This window comes from Spea bombifrons, chromosome 2, assembly GCF_027358695.1.
Source record: "Spea bombifrons isolate aSpeBom1 chromosome 2, aSpeBom1.2.pri, whole genome shotgun sequence".
NCBI lineage: Eukaryota > Metazoa > Chordata > Amphibia > Anura > Pelobatidae > Spea > Spea bombifrons.
The window spans coordinates 17616296-17637264 of NC_071088.1; the positions used below are offsets into that span (position 1 = coordinate 17616296).

At 37.6% G+C, this 20969-nt stretch overlaps 1 protein-coding gene across 1 annotated transcript in view; it reads left to right on the plus strand.

Annotated features, from left to right (window-relative positions):
• MOSPD2 (motile sperm domain containing 2) overlaps positions 1 to 10192 on the plus strand; it is a 33326-nt gene extending 23134 nt beyond the window's left edge. The window contains exons 10-15 of the mRNA XM_053456949.1: positions 2344 to 2459; positions 2820 to 2916; positions 3372 to 3468; positions 4665 to 4794; positions 8454 to 8556; positions 9197 to 10192. Coding sequence (XP_053312924.1) covers positions 2344 to 2459; positions 2820 to 2916; positions 3372 to 3468; positions 4665 to 4794; positions 8454 to 8556; positions 9197 to 9343 — 690 coding nt within the window. The 3' untranslated portion in view covers positions 9344 to 10192. The remainder of the gene's footprint in view (positions 1 to 2343; positions 2460 to 2819; positions 2917 to 3371; positions 3469 to 4664; positions 4795 to 8453; positions 8557 to 9196) is intronic.
• The last annotated feature ends 10777 nt before the right edge of the window (positions 10193 to 20969 follow it).

Genomic DNA, 20969 nt, shown 5'->3' on the forward strand with positions numbered 1-20969 from the left:
TTTTGAGGTCTGTGCTCCAGAAAATTATCCCCCGTTTGTGGCTCTCAAAAACTGGAGTTGTGGAGCCCTGGTATATACTGTATTTGATGTTTATTTTTTTAAATATTTTTTTAAGTCGTGTGCCTTTTCAAATGTGTGTATGGCATTCTTTATTTTAATCCATTGTTAAATCCGTCATACCCCTGTCATACTCCATGCCATGTTGACCTTATATCTGATTTATAGTGACATGTCTGTGTGTTCAGCTGTGCAATAAAAGCCTGTAGATTTGTTAATGTATGTTGGTTACTTATTTCATGTTTACAGACTAGAGAAATCAAGCATTATATAACTGGGTGCACAGAAAGCTGTACTACTTTGATTTTCTTTTCCTATTAAACACGGCTGATCCATTAGATTATCAAATCACCGTTGTTACTGCATAATGTAACACTTTTCTGGCATTTTTTTTGTCTAAGGACACTGGTTATTGTATTCTTGGACTAGGACCTTATGAATATATATTTAAGATATATTGTATCTCTAACCTGACTACAGACATCTAGCCAGTTGCCCACCTAAGCCTGAGCGTCATTGGTGGGACTCATAGAGTTGCCCGAGTTACGATGATTCCTGCAGAATAAGAGGCATAAGCCCACTATCATAAATTCACAGCGGCTCAACCTGATTTAAAGGCAGACCCCTTAACAAAGAATGCATACCGAAGTACTTTAATATGTATTCTTCAATATGTTAAAGCTTCTCTTAAAGGGTTTTTTGTTTGTTTTAACTTGAGAGCTGCAGCAAAAATCTGCCTCTTTGCTTGAAGCATGCAATCAGTGGCCCCATAGCACACCCATTGAAATGAATGGGAGCGCTTCCTGCGCATGTGCAGGGGGGGGGGTTCAGATTAGACTGCCCAAGACAATTTGCCAAGGCAGCGCTGGTACTGGATTATAACTTGCTGCAGGTGATGTGTTTAAATCGTATACATCTCCTGCGCACCAAATAGAGGGGGGAAATGCATATGGATTCTGCAAAACCCCCACATGCATTTCCAAGGGGGACGCCATAGAAATTTAAAGGGACCACTCAGATATCATGTGATGGCCACAGTGTCCCTTTAACGGCAGGAGTAAGCCGTAACAGTCTTTGTGGCAGACGTTTCATATAGTCCATAGGTGCCAGTGGCTTCCATAAAAATAACAGACACTACCTACCCCTATATATAAATAGGGTAGTGGTAAAGGAAGCAATTCCGGTTTCTGTGCATGTGCCGAACTGAGTCAACCGACTGTCCCAATTTATTCTGTGATATAAGTATTGTGCTATGCCCTGGAACTTAAATACTGACAAGCAGGGACAGTGAAATAAGTTGATGGGAAAATAACTTGAGCTTTGAGAATGCTAAAAATTTGCATAGCTGATTGCTGCCAACCAAATTGCTGTTGATGTGTTCTGGTGATATCTATGTGAACATCATTGGGAGAAATAAACACATATTGTCTTGCTGAATATACATATATATAACGTACCTCAACAAGGCATTAACCAGTGTGCAGAGCCTGTCGCTCTACATAGAATTTGAAAGCAGAAAAGAGCCTTTTGGTTGTCGTCTGAAAGCATTACTTGGCGTATGTTCTTCATGTATGTTTAAATTTGCTCAGTTTATTTATACCTGGGTTTTGTGTAGCAACGCCTCATTCTTTTTCTTCAAAAGGTATACCACCCTCGAGGCGTGACGTGTTAATGTTAACTATACAAATCAATGCATTTTTTTGGCTGTAACAGGCAAAAGAATGGAGGAACACAAATAACTAAACACACTAAAAATAAGTTGAATTAAGTGAATTTAATTTCTTAGTGGATTATTATTATTTTTATTTGTTTTTAATATTGTAGGGATGACCACAGTGGTATTTTATTAAAGTAAAGTTTTCACTCAAATTGCATGAATTAGCTGCTCTGTAGATGTGAAGATCTCTTTATGGTTATTCTATAGTTATATAGTGATCATTTAGCAAATTCTTAAATCATGGTACGGTCAACCAAATGCGTTATATTCTGCTTTATTACTGGGACTCTGGGTCAGACCTAAGCCGAATGATACCAGCCCTTCGCTTGATTGTCCGGAGTTATGAAATTACTTGCGTTCTATGCCCCACGATTAAGTGTAGCAGAAGGGGGGGGCATACTTTGCCTGTCCGTCTGTGTGATCTCTGTAGCCCTGTAACTGTCCCATTCTGATATGCGACAGAAAGTCTGGCTATATACTAGCATTTTATTACGATTGTCTTGTCCGGTGTTTTTCTTGACTATATCCCATTAATCGAGTCCTGCATTTTCTTTTTCCTATTGATGCAGATGAGCTGCACGGAAGACCATTTCAAACACGAGGATTGGGACAAGATGGACTCTAAGCATCATAGAAACAACAAGAAGCCTGCGACTGTGTTTAAGGGACCTTTATTACACATTAGGTATGGTTAAAGAGCACAACAGCTTACAACATTCTTTTTACTCAGAATTTGCCTATGAAGTTTCAGAAACTGCTGACATCATGCTACCCCAGCTTTAAAAAGTCACATCTTGCTTATATGTGCCTCTGTATTTTGCTGATGTGTTTGTTTGCCAGCAAAAGCTGTTTGTATTGATGTGTTTTGTGGGGTTTTTTTTCTCCACCATTCAAAGTTAAATTCCCAAAGGGAAAACTTTTCATGTCTTGAAACATTCTGCAATAGGCTCTGTTGCAACATCTGTCAATTTTATTTTGTTGTTGACAAGTTTTTAATCCTACCTTATCTTGCAAATAGCCGATTTATTTTTTCCGCTTCTTTCAGTCCAGCGGAAGAATTGCATTTTGGATCCAAGGAAAGTGGAGAACGGAAATGCGTAATTGTCCTTAATAACGTGACAAAAAACACAGTAGCGTTTAAGGTAACATTGGATGCTATTTTATAGTCCTCTGTGAAGAGTTTCACCTGAATTGGCTGTGTAGACTTAGATCAGCTGCGGAGGGAGAGAAATATTATACATTATATATGTGAGATAATTATAGGTAGATGTATTTCAAATGTAGATTGTACATAACAAAGAAATGAGTGGTTTCTCTTTAACATGTGGTTTTTAATATGGGGATATACTTATATTCCTAGCATAATGTAAATTAAATCATGAAATCTTCTAAAACCAATTTTTTTTATTGCATACAATAAATGAGATTGTGGTCTTTATGGCAGGCGAGATAAACATTGATTCATATCACTTTTGATTGTCTTATCATTAAATGCATTATTTGTGATGTCTTTCTTGATTATAAGGTGAATGTTGCTTTAATATGGCAGACGTATTAGTTGATAAAAGGAAAAAAAATAACACATTATTGGTTCTAGGTGAGAACAACTGCCCCTGATAAGTACAGAGTGAAGCCGAGTAACAGTAGTTGTGAACCCGGTTCTACGGTGGATATTGTGGTGTCCCTCCACGCTGGTGAGCGGCTTAACATTCATAAAATATATACAGCACTTCTTTTCACCTTCTTTTAACTAGAATCTGGGGATTTGTGCTGTGATCCAGAATACTAATAACTTATAATAATTGTTCATTTGATGCAATATTTCTGTTTGTTACAAGTGAAAATACAAGCGAAATATACTGTTACAGACCCCATATGTATTTCTCCTACCCACATCTTATTTGTATTATACTGGGTAGTTTGTTACCATCTGAACAGCGTTGATTATGCAACCAGACTTTTTATTTTTAATGTTATTTATGTTAACATTAGGCCATCTAGCCAGATAAAGATTCGGGTCTCCTGGGCTCTTGGTAGGTTACCAAAACAGAAGCCACAATGCTTGATGTTTACACTTTTTTTGAGGCCTGAGGTTCAGTGCTCCAATTCCATAAAAAAACGAAGGTACACAAACGCCTTGTGCGATAACAAGCCGAAAGGGGAAGAGCTTTTTCGGCTGCCAGACTGGCAGTGCTCTGGGAGCGCAAAACATTTCCGCTCCTCCCTGGCCATGAGGCCAGTGGGAGGCCAAACCCACCACTTCAACCAAAGAGTCTTCGTATTCACGCTCACAGAGCTGGCACTGTAGACAAAACACCAAAAATAATTAAAAAAAACAAAAACAAAAAAAGAGTACACTTGAAATGAAATTAATAAATAAACCTGTGCTGGTAGTGTGTGTGGGGGGGCACTTTTGGTTTCTTCATCTTGCCTTCTGATTATGTCAGCCAAACAACAAGCATGCTGTTTACATGTAACTCACACAGAATCGTCCCTTTTTCAGTTTTTGATTGCACTATTTGTTTGTTCTCAGGTGAGAAGAAACCTGTGTTTGTAGGTATATTAACCCCTTTGCTTCCCTAACGGCATCCGGTGCCATTGTAATTTTTCCAAAAAGTGAAGAATATGTGGAAGTGAAGGGGTTAAAGTAATTTAAAATGTTTTTTTCCCCCTTTATCTTGTATATTTGATAATGCAGAAAAGCTCAGGACCTTGTCATCATAAACTCCGCTTTTGATTGATTGCATTGCGCTTGTATGGCGCATCCTTTCAGTTAGACAGATTTCCTGAGCAAATTTGTGCCGCTTTTATAATGATTTTGCATAAATGTGTGGAAGAAAATGTATTCAAGGCTTAATCTTTATGTTGCATTTGTTTTTCCTTCCAAAAGCCTTCATGGCATCTCTACAAGATCGTTTCCTAGTGATGGCGGCAGAAATGGAGCAGTCTTGTGGAACCAGTGTGCAGGATTTAGCACAGTTCTGGAAAGAGGTGCCTCGGAACAAGGTCATGGAACATCGGTACGTTTTACCATAATATTAAATATTATATACACATAGCATGGCCATTTTTATCACCTGTCTATTTTACCTGTAATTCTGGACTTGCTCTGCGGCCCACTCACTGCTAGCTACATGCTACAGAAGTCTAGGCAGTGGATGTAAGCGTGTAGTTTGTGTCGGTCACATAAATGGGATTTATCAGCCACTGTGCTTAAAATGCCAGGGCTGATGTTAAGTATCGGCTCATTCCTGACATTGCACAGTATCTGTATATCCAAACGCAGCATTTTGAAAGAGTTATCCATTATTATGTAGCCATAATAATAATATTCTATAGAACTAGTTAGTATAGTTTTTAGTACAAAAACATAGGTTAGCAAAGACATGCATAACACATGTAGTGGTTACCATATACAATCACTGGTTAGCAGAAATGGATACATTTAGGAATTAGACCGTTTTTGGATTATGAGAAGCTTGGTAACCAAAAACATAAATTTGAATTTAAATCAATTAAATGTACTGAATAATAATGAATAGGCTGATAACGTGGAGATGGCCCTGGTTTTAAGATGTGCTTGCCTGCCTCGTCAGCTGTATTTCTGTGTCCTCAGCCTTGGAAATCCTTGCATTTTGAGAGAGAATCTCCATTGAAATTGTTTGAGGTCCATTAAATAATTAACAATGAATGAAATAACTTCTTCAAGGACTCCCTGCTTTGTTTATTTGCCAAATATTTTACCCAGAACATTTCCTTAGAAGAGGATTGCCATTTGTGTATGCGTATAGGTACATTTCTACAGTAACAACAAAGCTTTTCCGTATTAGGGAACATATATTCAGCTGTGCGTACGATCATTGTGATTACAGAGCGGCATTGATGAAGCGCACATGGAGGGGTTAAAAAGAAACAACAACAAAAACCAACATGACTGCCTCTGTAATAATACAGAATGTGTATAGTTTAAAGGATCTGACACTAGTATGACAGGGTCACACGCCTACCCTGTGCTGATGAGGGTCTTGTCAGGTTGAAAACAGGTTCCTTTTAGGGACACTAGCAGAGGTTTCAGTCTAGCTAAGGTCTACACAAGTCCTCCGATTGCATCAGTCCTAAAGACATCGCTAAATGGTGGCCCTAAATAGAGCATGTGTTGGCATCGCTGGAACAGCTTCAAATCAAAACTTTCCATTATGGTATTCTAGCTGTAATGAATAAATGGAATAAAAAAAAGTATAAAAGTATGTATAATGTTTTTCATTAGTGAGATTTAAAATAACCATATTATTGATACATACACAGAATATGTCAGGAATACAGCCAAAAGTACATTACATACATTACATACGTGTTGTACTCTTTCAGTTTTGGTTGACACCTGGTTTGCATACAAAGCTGGAATAAATGTAAACCGTGATTCTTGTCTGCCCAAAATGCTACACTACTGCAGACCTTGGCTTGGCTGATCTTTGTCATGAACGCTGGAGATCTGAGTGGGTATTTCCAGCTTCTCTGTATGCAGTGTGTGTTTTATTGCGTCTCTTTCTTTTGTTCTCTAGTGCATGTTGTTTGTTGTGTACTACAGTTATTCCAGTATGCACTTTTTACCTATATTAGCATTCCTTTGGTAGCGGAATAACTCAGGGTACTCCCCAGATTAATAAATAATCTTATTGTTTCGTGTTCGGAGAGGGTGAGACGGTGGTGCGAATACATAATAAGGGTAAACCAAATCCATGAAATGTGCTCGCTAGTATTCCACTCCAGCTGCCATATACCCTCCAAAGTGACATTGATCTGGGCGACTCGGAGTAATATATATTATATTCTTGGGACATTGAAACAACACTTTTCCATTCTACTACTCAAAGTGTTTTAACATTGTTTACCTTACTAAACATGGCCAGACACATGGTTGCTCGGCATATTCCCATGAACATAAGTAATTTAGTTTGTTACCTTCTTGGTGAAGTCGTGTCGGGTGCAGCCAGCAGCCCTTTCTTCCCTTACTATAGATATAGCTATATGTTTAATAGACACCAGCCTTACTGCGAGGGTCTCTGGATATTAACCCAGCTTTTAAAATGTGAGATAAATGGCAATGAATAAAAAGTTCTGGTCCTTTTCAAATGTGAAATGTAAATTAACAGAATGCTTCTAGTAGGGTTTGTTTAAAACCGTCCTTCTGACAAAATGAGATACCACACTAGCAATTGTTATACTTACTCTGCTTTACTTTCTTCTTTGTTTCTTTTCATTTCTGTAAACTCTTAAGTAATACTGTTTCCTGTTGTATTTTGTTCTCACGGGTCATTTCACACAGTGAGAATTCATTTTAATACTTAAACAGTTTCAGAAAGCCACGGGACATGTTCCTAAACCAGTGCGTGCGCCAGCAAACAAGATAATGGCCGATCCACCAACATGGCCTGGAGTTCTTTCTGCTTGACCTTTTTTTAAGGAAATCATTAACTTGTCGTTGTTATTCATCATTATTTATTTTCATTTTTTTTTCTAATTGAGTAAATGTAAAAATAATTGTATGCTTTACGCAAATGAATCATAACTTGGGTGTAGAATGGGACAAAGATTGTTAGTTCACAGAAATAAAAGGGCAATAGTCAAACAAGAAGACAGCACTACATGTACGTGGCGCATGTGAGATGGCCCCCAAATGCCATTAGCTGTAGCCGACATGAGCACATGCACTTTACAGCGGTTGTGGTGGACTACGGATAGACTGGGTTGGGCAGATCGCTTTTTCCCTATTTAGTGCATGCCATCCATTGGAGTGACACAGAAACAAATGGCATAATACCGAAAATAAATTTTAGTGTTTACTTATAGGTTAGAAATGGACAGGGTCACTATTATTTATTGGGTTTATTGTCTGCATATATTTTCCATATTACAATCCCCACAGGCGTTCTCGCTGGTCATACACGATATATATATATTTTTTTTAATATTATTCTTGATTCCTCTTAAAATACTGATAAAGTTACATGAGGTGTATTATTTATATTATTTGTATGATGTTTTCTCAAGTGCAATTTGATTAATACAAACAAAATTTCAGGTATATTTAGTCAACATATCTGTATCCATGACCATGGAGGGTGTTATGAATTAATTAAAATACACCTGTGCAGGCTGCATACCAAAGGTACCCTTTTGGGAAGGAAAGGAAGGAATCCATCTGTTCCCTCTTCTCTCCTGTCCCTCTTCTAGGAGTTCAGAATGTTGTTTACAATACATATAGTTATCAGTTGTAATCCCACATCACTCCACGTTTTGAAACATTAGGAGACTGGATACTATTATTTTTCAAAGTTTCTTTGTGCTCTTACTGGCTAATAAGATGGAATCCAAGTCATGGTGTTACATTCACAGATACTGTCATAAGAAATCTAAACTGCAAACGGTATTAATTCCGTAGTTGCTACTTGTTATTACAAGAAAAGGTAAGACCGTCGAGCACGTGTTACAAAGACAGGCACACAGTGTGTGTTGGCATGGTACACGTCTATCCTGGTATATATTTCATCTATGTTTTTGGCATCTTTGGCTCCAATGTGATTTATAATATATGGCATGCAGTTTCAAAAAGGATCTTAACATGTCGCGTTTTGCGGTTTTTTGGAGGGTTATAATGAATTATTTTGTGTTTTCACAGATTAAGGTGCCATGTTCTTGAAACCAACAAACCCAACACGTTGTCATTAAAGGAAAATTTGTTTAACAGATCTTTATCAGGCAACGATGACTTAAGTTTTAAGGTAAATATTACACTTACACCTTGTTAGATATTAATGTCTCTTGGCAGGTGTCTAAACAGGATCAGTGACCATAGTAAGTCATATGTACATATTACATTCAAATGGTTCCTTTTTGCTGCTTTTTACTCTGCCATGTACTTGAATGTACAATACACCTCATCATTCAAATTAATCTTGTGTTGCATGTACATAGATTTTTATGATGTACAAGTGTACTACATTTTGTAAAGTAGCAATTATAGGCCTCTCATTGATTTTAAGAAAAGTGTGAGGATATATATATATATATATTTATATATATGGGGATATAAGGCATCCCTGTATGCAGAGTGGCATAATGGGGGTTAAAAGGCATATCATTGAGGCAGAGTGGCATATAGGGGGGTATAAGGCATATCTGGGGGCAGAGTGGCATATAGGGGGGTATAAGGCATATCTGGGGGGCAGATTGGCAAATAAAAGGAAATAAAAACAAAAAATAATTTTCTCAATCATAGTTTAAATTAATATTTACTAGTAAAACATTATATTCAGGATTTTTCTTTTTTCCCTAAATTAATATTCAAATTTTGGGGGGTCGTCTTATAACATAATTGAGCAAATCGGTGTATATATATATTCTGTTTTTTTTACTTTCCAGCTAAATCAACTCTTAGAATCGAACAGAAGACTGGAGGAACAGATTGGACACTGCATCTGGTTTCAGCATTTGCTAGCATTTTTATTGTCTTTTTTAGTTGCTATTGTTGCTGCTGCCATGTACATGTCAAAAGGCCAAAGCGGTTAATGTTAAAAAAACAAAACTTATATTTATTAAGAAATGACCAAAGTTGCCTTGTACATCCAGAAATAAGGTTCACAACCACCTAAGAAAGAAATATGTGGAACAAAAAACTGTGAATCGTTTATTTGACTCCATAGAAGAAGCCAGTAAGAATATATTTTACTGCGGCACTGAGTAAACACACACTTAACTCTGTTCAGACACAGAGAACATTCGTATGCTTCAAGAGAGCTCTAAAATGTGAACTGGAAATCATATATCACAAACCCTAAATTTTACTACCTGCAACAACTTTAAAACTGCATGTCGAACATTAATTCTTCGGGTTTCTTTACCTTAATGACAAAGAGTGTGCATCATGGACAAGAAAAAGCTCTCATTACCCATTCACCTTTAAACCACATAAAAAAGCTTGATTTTGGAGGAAATTGAAAACGACAATGGGCAATGTAAAGCTAAATTAACCAAATAAGTTTAATTGTTACATTAATATGACACAAACAATTATTATCCCGTCATAAACATATAAAGTACTCGGCTTTGTCATTAGTAATCAAATATAAATGCACATATAGAGCTTTTAAATGACTAAATTCATCTAGGATAAGGTTTGATTACAAACCAAAGCTCTTCTTAACATATGTGATTAGCTCGCCCTGTGCACTGATTCGTTAGTTTAGATGATCTGAATATCTTGAATAGGTAGTGAAGAAGGATTTAATGATATGATCATATCATATCTCTTGTCCCATGGGTGTGTTGCTTGGCTGCTCACCATGTTTAAGGTCAGTTAGTTATCCTGTTTCCTGCTGCTAATAATATAATATAGACTAATAAATATTTTAAAGCTTTTTTTTACTATTTGAATTGTATTCCTGTCCCAGTATAGGACAATTACTTCTACTATAGCGGGCAACATTGCGCGAACTTCAAATGTTTTCATCATTCACCCACTTGATTATTCACATTTACTTTGGATTCCATTCATTCACATTGACATTTGCCATAGCTAAGACTTCAGGGTATATTCACTGTTTTAGGAGTGTAAGGGAGCTGCCAGGGGAGTCTGACAGCCCTTTGAGATCTTTATACAATGTGAATCGCAAACTTTAGTGATCAGTTTCTTCAAGGACAGAGCCAAGCCCGAATAACTGCATAGCCAATATTGCTTAAAATAACTTTTAATAAATCTCCCTGCATTTAACCATTAATAATCCATGCCTAGTTTGCAGGAGAGCTTAGTTAGTGCTGGGCCCTCCTAATGCATAGTGAAGTCAGTGACGTGGATGATGATTCCCTCCCCTGCAGACCCCGCATTTCCTAGTTTATGGGGTTTACCCACACCTCAACTCTCCACCTTTCCAGCTTTGCTGTAGACTGTGCCATAACTATAGGCTCGATAGACATATAAAGAAACAAATATGATTGTTGCATTGAATAAAAAAATGTGAAGCATCTCTATTGTACTTGTTTGTGGATATTAAGTATTATTACATTTTATTTTGTTATGTTATTAATGATGTAAAAAGTAGGTTTTATTTATCATATTACATATAATTATTTACTAAGATAATATTGCCATGATGTATATAACACTACTGTTTTAATGTGTCACTGAGCCAATAGCTGTCTTTAGGTTATATTATTTTTGAAGTTGTTTTAATAATTAAAAGCCGTTCCAAGACTTTTTTCCTTTTATATTTGAGGAGGGGGTTGCTTTTATGGTAACATAAAAGTACTTTTAGAATGGAGTCCTCTGTCCCTGTTCATCAGTGATAATTTCTCATATCTCTGCAGGAGAATGAGCAGGTTCTTATTTCGGTGTTTCTAATCACATTGCCTACCTGAGGTCTGTAGAAAATGATCTGAAACATCTAAATCCACAATACAAATGCAATAGGGATCGCAAGTGTTCATTTTAAATGCACCAATATGAATAGTGTTAGCCACATAAAATTACAAATCTTGGCTGTAATGTGATCATTAGCAAATATTTAATTTTTACTTTTATTTTTTAATAAGACCCGTTTTATTATACTATTGTTGAGATTTTATAGCATAATAATTCTTAAAAAGTATGATTTTATGATGTACAAATTTGTGGCCCAAGAGCTCGACTGTTTCAAATGCACTTATTTTTAACGTTGGCTTTTAAGGAACATTTTGGCCATTTAATTAATGTAACACTATGCTAGTTGTATGAATTAAAATAAATATACTCAATACCTTTTCTTTCTACCAAGATCCAACCCAGCTGTGCTTTTATTTCTCATTATTGCAGCCCGCAGTGCTGTCTCGGGTAAAGCTTTTTAAAAAGGCTTTTAACTTTTAAAAGAACATTCAGTTCAGTTGGTTTTAAACAACTTCTTACAAAAATAAACAAATTTGCTAATTTGAAACTAGGGAAGTAGGGGAATAGGAGGCAAGAAAAGGTTGCATATTAAGTCGGGCTTCCCAAGTGTCCATGTTTAGGAGAGAGACCCTCCTTGGGACCCAAATGCCTGTGTCTAGAAGCTCAAGATGTTTAGTAACAATAGGTGTATTTATTTATTTTTTGTTCTTTTGCTGTCTGAATATACTAGGATAGGATTTATCTAAATACCTTACTTAGTTACCTTAGTTATCTTTAGGGCACACAGTCAGAAAAAGTTGGGTTAATCCCTGCCCCCCTTGCTATATATCTAACCACAGCCCCTAAAGCAGAAGTATCCATCTTTACACCTTTTAAAATGCTTGGGATATATAACTTGACGTGAGCTTGAGTACCGGAGAACTCACATTCACAGAACCTTGCTATGAGGGATGGATTTAAATAAACCCACCACACACACATGGCTATAGTTGTAAATTAAATGGTTAAAAGTATTTTTGTATGGATATAGCATATTTACATTTATGGATAATAAGAAGGTATTAACTTACAGGAAGAATACATTTTGGTTGAGGGTAGGGGAAATAACCAGAATGAGAATTTGAACGTGCCGACCAACCGATCAGCCATTGAGTTCAGACGGAAAACTCAATCAGTAGAACTCACTTTCTTGCCTGATCGGTAGAGGAGATCTAGTTAAGAACCCTTCCATTGATCTCATTAAACACTGGGCCAACCAATGCAACCAATGCAGGTGTAATGACTATGAGCAAGCAGGTCGTGCCAGCCACTAACTTAAAGCTGATTTCTTAAAATTCCAGATGCGATGGAAAAAAATTCTGCTGTTGTGGTTCTAACCGGTTTATTGTGAAAAATAAATGTAAGGTGTATTTACTTTTCTGTACCTTTACCTTTGACAAGATGATCAACATTCTGATAAGATCCGATGCTTGCCTACCGTGTTCAAATTTGTGAAATCAATGTTGGTCATTGTTCTACATTATATACCTTTAATTTGCTATAGAAATCATAGAAACTCTAAAATTACTGTAATCAATCTGTGAATCAACCCTAGCTCTGCGGGTTTATTCCAAAGATCTGTCACTTTCCTCTTTATAACAGCATTTTCTTTCACAATTTAGCTCTGCTCAGGTACTTCACAGAGTGAACAAAATATTAACTTGTGCTTTTAAAGCATCTCTGAGTCAATTAGAATGAATGATGTGCAGCTACTACATTGAATAATGAATTATGTACTGTGCGCATTGAATTCAAGCCAATATTGATTCTAGCCTATTTCGCTGCTTGGAAGTAATTTGCTACAAGAACGACCGCAGCTTTGATTTCCAAAAAATTAGGGTTTACATTTTTGCTGCCAGGAACGCCAGAAAAACATCACACAACATGTTCTGTTGAGAATGACTTTAACTCTGTAATAAATGTATTCTTCCTGTAACACCAATGTATTATTTTCCTATTAGGCACTTTGCTATTGAAAGTTACCATCTTAATAAAAGTACTCATAATTGCATAATAGACTACTTTTTACTAGTGTAAATATGATATCTAATGTCCATTTATCCCCTTTAACAATGTACTTAATTTTTGTACAAACTCTCTGAATACTATGTTACTGCTAATATCTACATGGCTTTATATATTTTTGGAAAGATTTCGAAATATAAATTATTTACTATGTATTCATGTGATAATGTATTTGAATCTCCAATTATAGAATAAACTATTTTAAAAATCTGTCAATAAGATTTATATTTTGCAGGAGTAAAATATATATAGTCATTGGACAACTGAGTACTTATACTGCCTATCAATCGTGTCCAAGAAATTGGATAAGATGTAGACTGCATTCCCTACTGTAGGACCTTGTTATGCTCATTTTAAAAACACCAAAATATCAATACATACACACACATACAATAAGTATCAGGACACCTGACCATTACACCTACAGGGACCCTAATGACATTCTAAATACATGGACATTAATATGACGTTGGTCCTCCCTTTGCAGCTATGAAAGCTTCCATACCAAACTCTTCTGGCTATGTTTTTATGGACATGGTTGGATGAGTTTTATGTGAATTAACTTGACCGGCTGCACAGAGCCCTGACCTCAACTCTGTCAAACACCTTTGAGCTGGAACGGAGATTGCGAGCCAGGCCTTCTTGTCCTCATACATGCTCTATTGGATGAATGGGTAAAAATTCCCACAGAAGCACCCCTATATATATTTATTAGGTACACTTTGCTAGTACCGTGTTGGACCCCCTTTTGCCTTCATTCATCGTGGCATACTTTTTACAAGTTGCTGGAAACATTCCTGATTTGGGTCCATATGGACATGATGGCAGATTTGTCAGCTGCACATCTATGATCCAAATCTCCCCATTCCACCACATCCCAGAGATCTGAGGACTGTGGAGGCCATTGGAGTTCAGTGAACTCATTGTCATGTTCAAGAAACCAGTTTGGGATGAGGAGAGCTTTGTGACATGGTGCATTATGCTGCTGGAAGTAGCCATGAGAAGATGGGTACACTGTGGTCTTAAAGGGATGGACATGGTCAGCAACAATACTCAGGTAGGCTGTCGTGTTTAAACGATGCTCAATTGGTACTAAGGGGCCCAGAGTGTACCAAGAAAGTGTCCCCCACACCATTACACCACCAGCCTGAACCTTTGATACAAGGCAGGATGGATCCATGCTTTCATGTTGTTTACACCACAGTCTGACCCTGCCATCTGAATATCGCAGCTGGAATCGAACTCATCAGACCAGGCAACGTTCTTTCAGTCTTCCATTGTCCAATTTTCAGTGAGCCTTTGCAAATTGTAGTCTCAGTTTCCTGTTCTTAGCTGACAGGAGTGGCACCCGGTGTGGTCTTCTGCTGCTGTAGCCCATCTGCTTGTCTTATCTCAGTGTGTTAAAGAAATCATTTTATTATCATATAGAAACATTGTTCGTCAAATAGGCCTTATTAACTAAACAAGGACGTTTTAAGTTCTGCCACAGAACAACCAGAAGCATGAGGTTAATTAGATAGGATGAAAACAGCATCTAGTGAGTTCATGATATACCTAATGGCATTGATATCCATGCAGGTAAAAAAAAAACCCTTCTAAACGCATGCCAAAATGTTCCAAGAAGGAGGAAAAAATGCTTCTGCATTCAGCATAATGCATGATTAAACAATTCATAAATTAATAAATTATCTGAAGGAAGAACAAGGTTAACCAGCAACAAGGGCTTTTTAATATACCGTGGCAGCATATCTCGGGGGGGGGGGGGGGCAGAGTGGCAGCATATCTATTACACTAAGAATCAGAAATTTTCTTTAAAAAAGCACCTAACTTTTAGGGTGCGACCTATAATCAAGCCAATACGGTATATAGCTCAGTGGTTAAGGAGACATCAAAGAAATCACACAGATTGAACGACACATATTGTGATCAGGAAAAGGAGGCTGCTGAATTCTTCATCCTGAATATTCCATCCAATACCACAGAGGGAGGTGGCAAAGAGAAGAGAGGGAAATACAGTTTATTTTAATTCACAAAAAATATAACAAAGGCAGGTTTAAAGGGATCTAAGTGATACCACCATGGCATCATCATGATATCATCAAAGTTAGAAAAAAAGAGCATCATTGTACTGCTCTCCAAAAGGGAAGTTAAACAAATATAACACTAAATACCGTAATTATAATAAATAAAACATTTATTTTAAAAAAAGACTAGGCTAATGAGGAAATGGCAACGTGAGAATTGATAAATGTATGAATATTGTTGCAATACAAAGCCTTACTTGTGATGATAAAAAAACAGAATGTGGGTGAATAAATAGGAAACATACAATGTGTGTGTATGTGTATATATATATATCTGTGTGTGTATGTATATACCGTATTGGCTCGGATATAGGCCGCCCCTGTATATAGGCCGCACCTTAAAAGTTTGGTGCTTTTTTAAAGAAAAAGTTTTTTTCTTTAAAAAAGCACCAAAAAAAACATGCTGCCACTCTGCCCCCCCCCGAGATATGCTGCCACTGTCCTCCCTCCCCGAGATATGCTACCACTGTCCTCCCCCCCCCCGGGATATGCTGCCACTGTCCCCCCCCCGAGATATGCTGCCACTGTCCTCCCCCCCCCGAGATATGCTACCACTGTCCTCCTCTGCCCCCCCGCCCGACTTACCGGAGCAGACTCCCGAGTGTCTTGCAGGGACGGCGGGGGACATCTACGCAATACGCGTATACAACTTCCGGTGCCGGCACTAGATGTGCCGGAACCGGAAGTTGTATACGCGTATTGCGTAGATGTCCCCCGCCGGCCCCGCAAGATACCCGGGATTCTGCTCCGGTAAGTCGGGGGTGGGCAGAGGTAAAACGCATCGTGCGGACGGTCCGCACGATGCGCTTAGACAACCTCCCGTGCCGGCACCCCCCCCCCTGTGGGAAGTGCTGGCAGGGGAGGCTGCCGGGCGTCGGGCGCTAGACCCCGAATATAGGCTGCACCCCCACTTTAAAGACTTAAAGTGGGGGGAAAAAGTGCGGCCTATATTCGAGCCAATACGGTATATATATGTGTGTGTGTATGTATGTATGTATGTATATATATATATAGATATAGTATATGTAAGTTTGTCTTGTTCTTCAGGCATGCAAATACTCTCTCCTCTTTAAACCCTTCTCTACAGCCTCTTTCACAAGTTACTTTTTACTCTCTGTGCCTTTCTGCAACCTTTATAGTTTGATGTAACGCGTTTCTCTATTAATAGTGACACCTCTGGTTCATTTTATTTGCATTGTCAGAAGATGCTCCAATAAGCAAATAGAAGCAAAAATCAACAGAAAACCTTCTTCACAATGATATTTAAGATCTTGATTCGAATCAGTTCAGAATCATAAACTAGGAGGAGTATGTGGTGATGGTAGAAACCATTGAAGTTAATCACCTGGAATCTCATCCGGTTGCGTTGAAGGTGACAGTGGCTTGGGAGCACTCATCTTTCTCAGCCAATATTTCTGGTGACCCATCTTAGGATGAAGGAGTGAGTTTCCGGTTTCTAATTCCTATGAGCCAGAGGATGATGAGGGACAGTATAGACCTTTGACTCCAGAATAGCCTACTACAGCTAAGTGTGATCCTCAAGAAGAGCTGGGTGCCATGTCAGAGCCTGATGATCATGTTCCACAACCGGAATGGGGAGATGTGGTTGACCTTGGTTTAAACTCCCAGCATGAGGAAGCAGAAGCAGAGCTGGAGCACATTTTCTCTGAGCTGGATCAGGGAGAGAAAAATAGAGAACCATCACCAGCAGATAGTCTTTCCAATAATCATGGCCCATTGGTCCTGATTGGCGTATGAAAAATCACCCAGAACAGCCAAGTAGCATCAGTGCTAGTTGCAGAGCACCTACTACCAAAGAAGAAAAGCATTCTAAAGGCGGCATCATGGTACACCTTAGAGAGGGTTTAAGATTGAAGGAGCCCACTGAGGACAGACCTAGAGGACACCAGAAAAGATGCTGCATCCCCTGCTGCATCCCTATTTAGACAGAACTTGTTTCAATTTTTGTTAAACTATAGTTACAGATGTAGTCATTTCAACACAATTACCTTCCAAAGCTTATTACAAAAAATAAATGAACTAATAATAAAAAAGGGTGTGATCATAAGTGAATCATGTCTCAAAACAATGGTCTGGCAGAGAGTGAAGAATAGGGCAGCGGAGGCTTCAGTCATTCCTGACATCTCTAGACTAAGAATGTGGTAGAGGTTAATTACAGTAACGCAATAGAAACATTCAAGTGATATAGACCAATTAAGGTTTGACTCTTTAATGCAGAAAACAGACAGGCTAAATGGTCCAAATGATTCTGCTCGCAAATACAAAAATGGGATCTGCTGCTACAAAAGAGTTTTGAGGGCCTAGATCTACCTACTGCAAATAATAACTAATACTTTATTTCAGTGATAAGCTCCCTCTATGCAGGCAGAACATGTCCTGACACTTTTTATTAGGTTAATAGGAACCTTCTCATACCATGCGTGCGGCAGCAGGCATCATAGGTGGGGCACCTGAACCAAAGATGGTGTATTTACTCTAGGGAAACAGGCCCAAAGTGTTGAAGCCCCTTGGTTCATTACTAGAGGAAGGTTGCCCTGTACCAAAATCTGTTTGAAAGGGCTCAGAATGTTGGTGTGTATGTCTGCAGTACAGCGTTCTATGGCCCTAAAAGTAACAATGCAGGACAAAGTAGAACATGTTTATCAACTGTGCAAAAACATGAATCTACCTAAAATGGGCAAGGAATTTCAGGGGATTCTTATGATCTAGGCCCATGATTTCAAAACGTGATTTCCAAGAGTCTCTTTTTCTGAACTTATAAGTTTATATCTATATTTTAAACAGTCCATATTTGAAATTTGGTGAGTCACCAGTAATATAAAATATGTTGGGTTTTTTTTATGGTTAATTAGATTAACAAACACGTTCTTGAGGGATTCCTTCTTCTCTGGGATCAATACAGGAATAACAATTTTATTTAATAACATATTTTTTCTTTTTGTAATAAAACATTGGATGATGAAAACAATAACCTAGCTTTTTTTCCATTTAACGGTACCTTTTTTTCTAGTGCACAAACTTCTTCTTTCAATAATGTAAATATATACGCTAATATGCATTCTTGTTATATGCATATAATTATAATATATTAGAAATAAAAATAATAATTTAAAAAATAGCCAATATTATTTTTCATAATAAATGTATCATTCATGAAAAACAATAAACCAATTGACATTTTCAAAATTAAAAGTACAAAAATCCTAGAGACTGAAAACCCTGAACTACACTAAGGGATGGAATAAATAGAGTTGCGGAGTTGATATTTTTCCTGGTTTTAGAAATAAGGTTTGTGCCCAGTCGCGGTTTCACAACGTCTCTGCGTGTGTTCTTTTAGATTGGTCTGGCAAGCAGTGTTGCTGTACTGCCAGCGATTTAACTGCTGCTTTCCTCTTTAATTAGATGGGAAACAGCAGGGGGTCCCTAGTGGGTATATTAAAGATGCTTAAGACATTTTTTGTGCTAACACTGCACGTACAGCATTCTGGAAACACAAAGGCTATTCATATTTATATAAATGATATCATGAAGCCTAGCAAATCTCTTCCTAGGAGCAGGTGTCTTTCATATAAACATGTGAATATTAGAAAAGATTATATCATAAACTGAAAGGATGGTTTATAGAATTACAAAAATAGTTTTAGCTAATTGTGGTCAAGGGAGATACTGTTCTGCAGATGTGAACACGACTGTTATCTCGGTTAGTTACATGTGGGCGCTCAGGAGCTCAGTATTAACATGCTCTAAGAATACCCACACTGACTGTCGTCTGGGGAGGACTGGGTCTTTTATCTGTTCTCTGTGATCGTTTTATCTTTTGGGCTTTATTCAATGTGAGAAAGGAAACAAATTTGGAAGAACCCGTATTTTTCATAATTCTATCATTGAAAGATTACTGAGGATGAGGTGATGGAGTTTTGAGAATTGTTGGAGAATTTACCATAACAAGCTGTCCAACGCACTACAAATTGGGACTCAATCTTTAATATAAGCTAAAAGCTGGGTTGTCTGTTACTTTTAGTCAATTTGAATCACACGACCATGTAAAATCGTACAGCCCTGTGGTATGTTAACTCTTAATAAATAAAGGCTAATTATAGTTATTAATTAAACTGATGTCTGTATGCATGCATCTATGAATGAATGTTATTGTGGGGTGTTAGCGTGAATTTGTGTAACTATATGAAGGTGGAATGTGCATTTTTGTAGTGTATGATATGTGTTAGTATATTTTGTTAGCATGTGTGTGTGCGTGTAAGCGTACCCGTGAGGTACGAATTATCTTTCAGTACAGTATGATGGAGAATGTAAGACAAACATTGAACATGTTTTAACATCACCTCCAAAATATATTTTTCCAAAAGATAAGAAATGTAAATTCCATCCATTTTCTATATAAGGTATGGAACGGCTATTGCTCTATCATTTATCATCTATCATACGAAACTGGTGAGTACCGGAGATATCTGTTGCTAAGCTCATCCTCTGATGGTCTGATGGTCAGAGCTGCTTAATACCCATGCGGGGAGAATGCTTGAAAACCAAGTTGTTATGGCAACAGAAGCATTAGAGCAAAGTTGTCTGCGTTTTTTAATCATCATTTGTGGATTTACAAAGCAGTAGCTATACACAATAAAAACAGATTAAACAATGTGTAATCAGGCAATCAGTCACAGATGGCATATTAAGCTAAGGATTGAAATGGCGTTTGGTCAGTGGTAACCAAAGATGTAACCATATTGAAAGGGCAGGAAGGGACGTTCCTTACGTTACATCTAAACCTCTGACCCTCCAACAGATCACTGTAAATAAAATGTGATCATTATTCAAATATGAATATCAAAATACTATACTTCAAATACTTCTATACAAAGGTTATGTGGAGGTTTTCAGGGTTTTTTTTGTCCATCTTTTAGGCTTTGCAATACACACAAGGCATGTAAAACTAAAAAAGGGTAACAGGACAGAGATACATTTCCTATCACTAATGATGCAACAATTCAAATTCATCAAACACAAATGCTGCCAGACACAAGTTAATGGTAGATAGATAAGCACGCACAACACAGAGACCTTGGATGTAGCAAAGATTATAAATGAAGGGAGCTGGCACGGTAAAAAGAATGAGTGTTAGAACAGTATAATGAAAAAAGGCAGAACCTGATAAAATCTTAAGAGGCAAAATAGGTTGATTTCATGGATCAAACTGAATAATCAGAGTCTGTTGGAGCATAAAACAATGCAAAACATAAATCCCCGGAAGCTGCGAGAAGAGAAAGTGTTTATTTAAAGAAATGGACCTTGGGCGTTAGGGAATTGTGGGAAAGAGCAACAAAACCCCTACTAAATGTCACACAGATTCATGACACGTATTGATTACATGTGTCCCCCTGAGCATGAACCTAAAAATATATATACGAGTTATCAGCACAATGTAAACAAGTATTTAAGACAAAGAGTTAGAATCACAGGGCTAAAAGGTTTGTATTTAAGTTCAATGAACATTTCACACTTTACAATAGTTGTGCACAGGCTTTAGTCTCCTTTTTATTGTTGTGTTGATGTGACCTGGTAATGAAGTTGCTTGAGGGAGCTTACATATATCCAC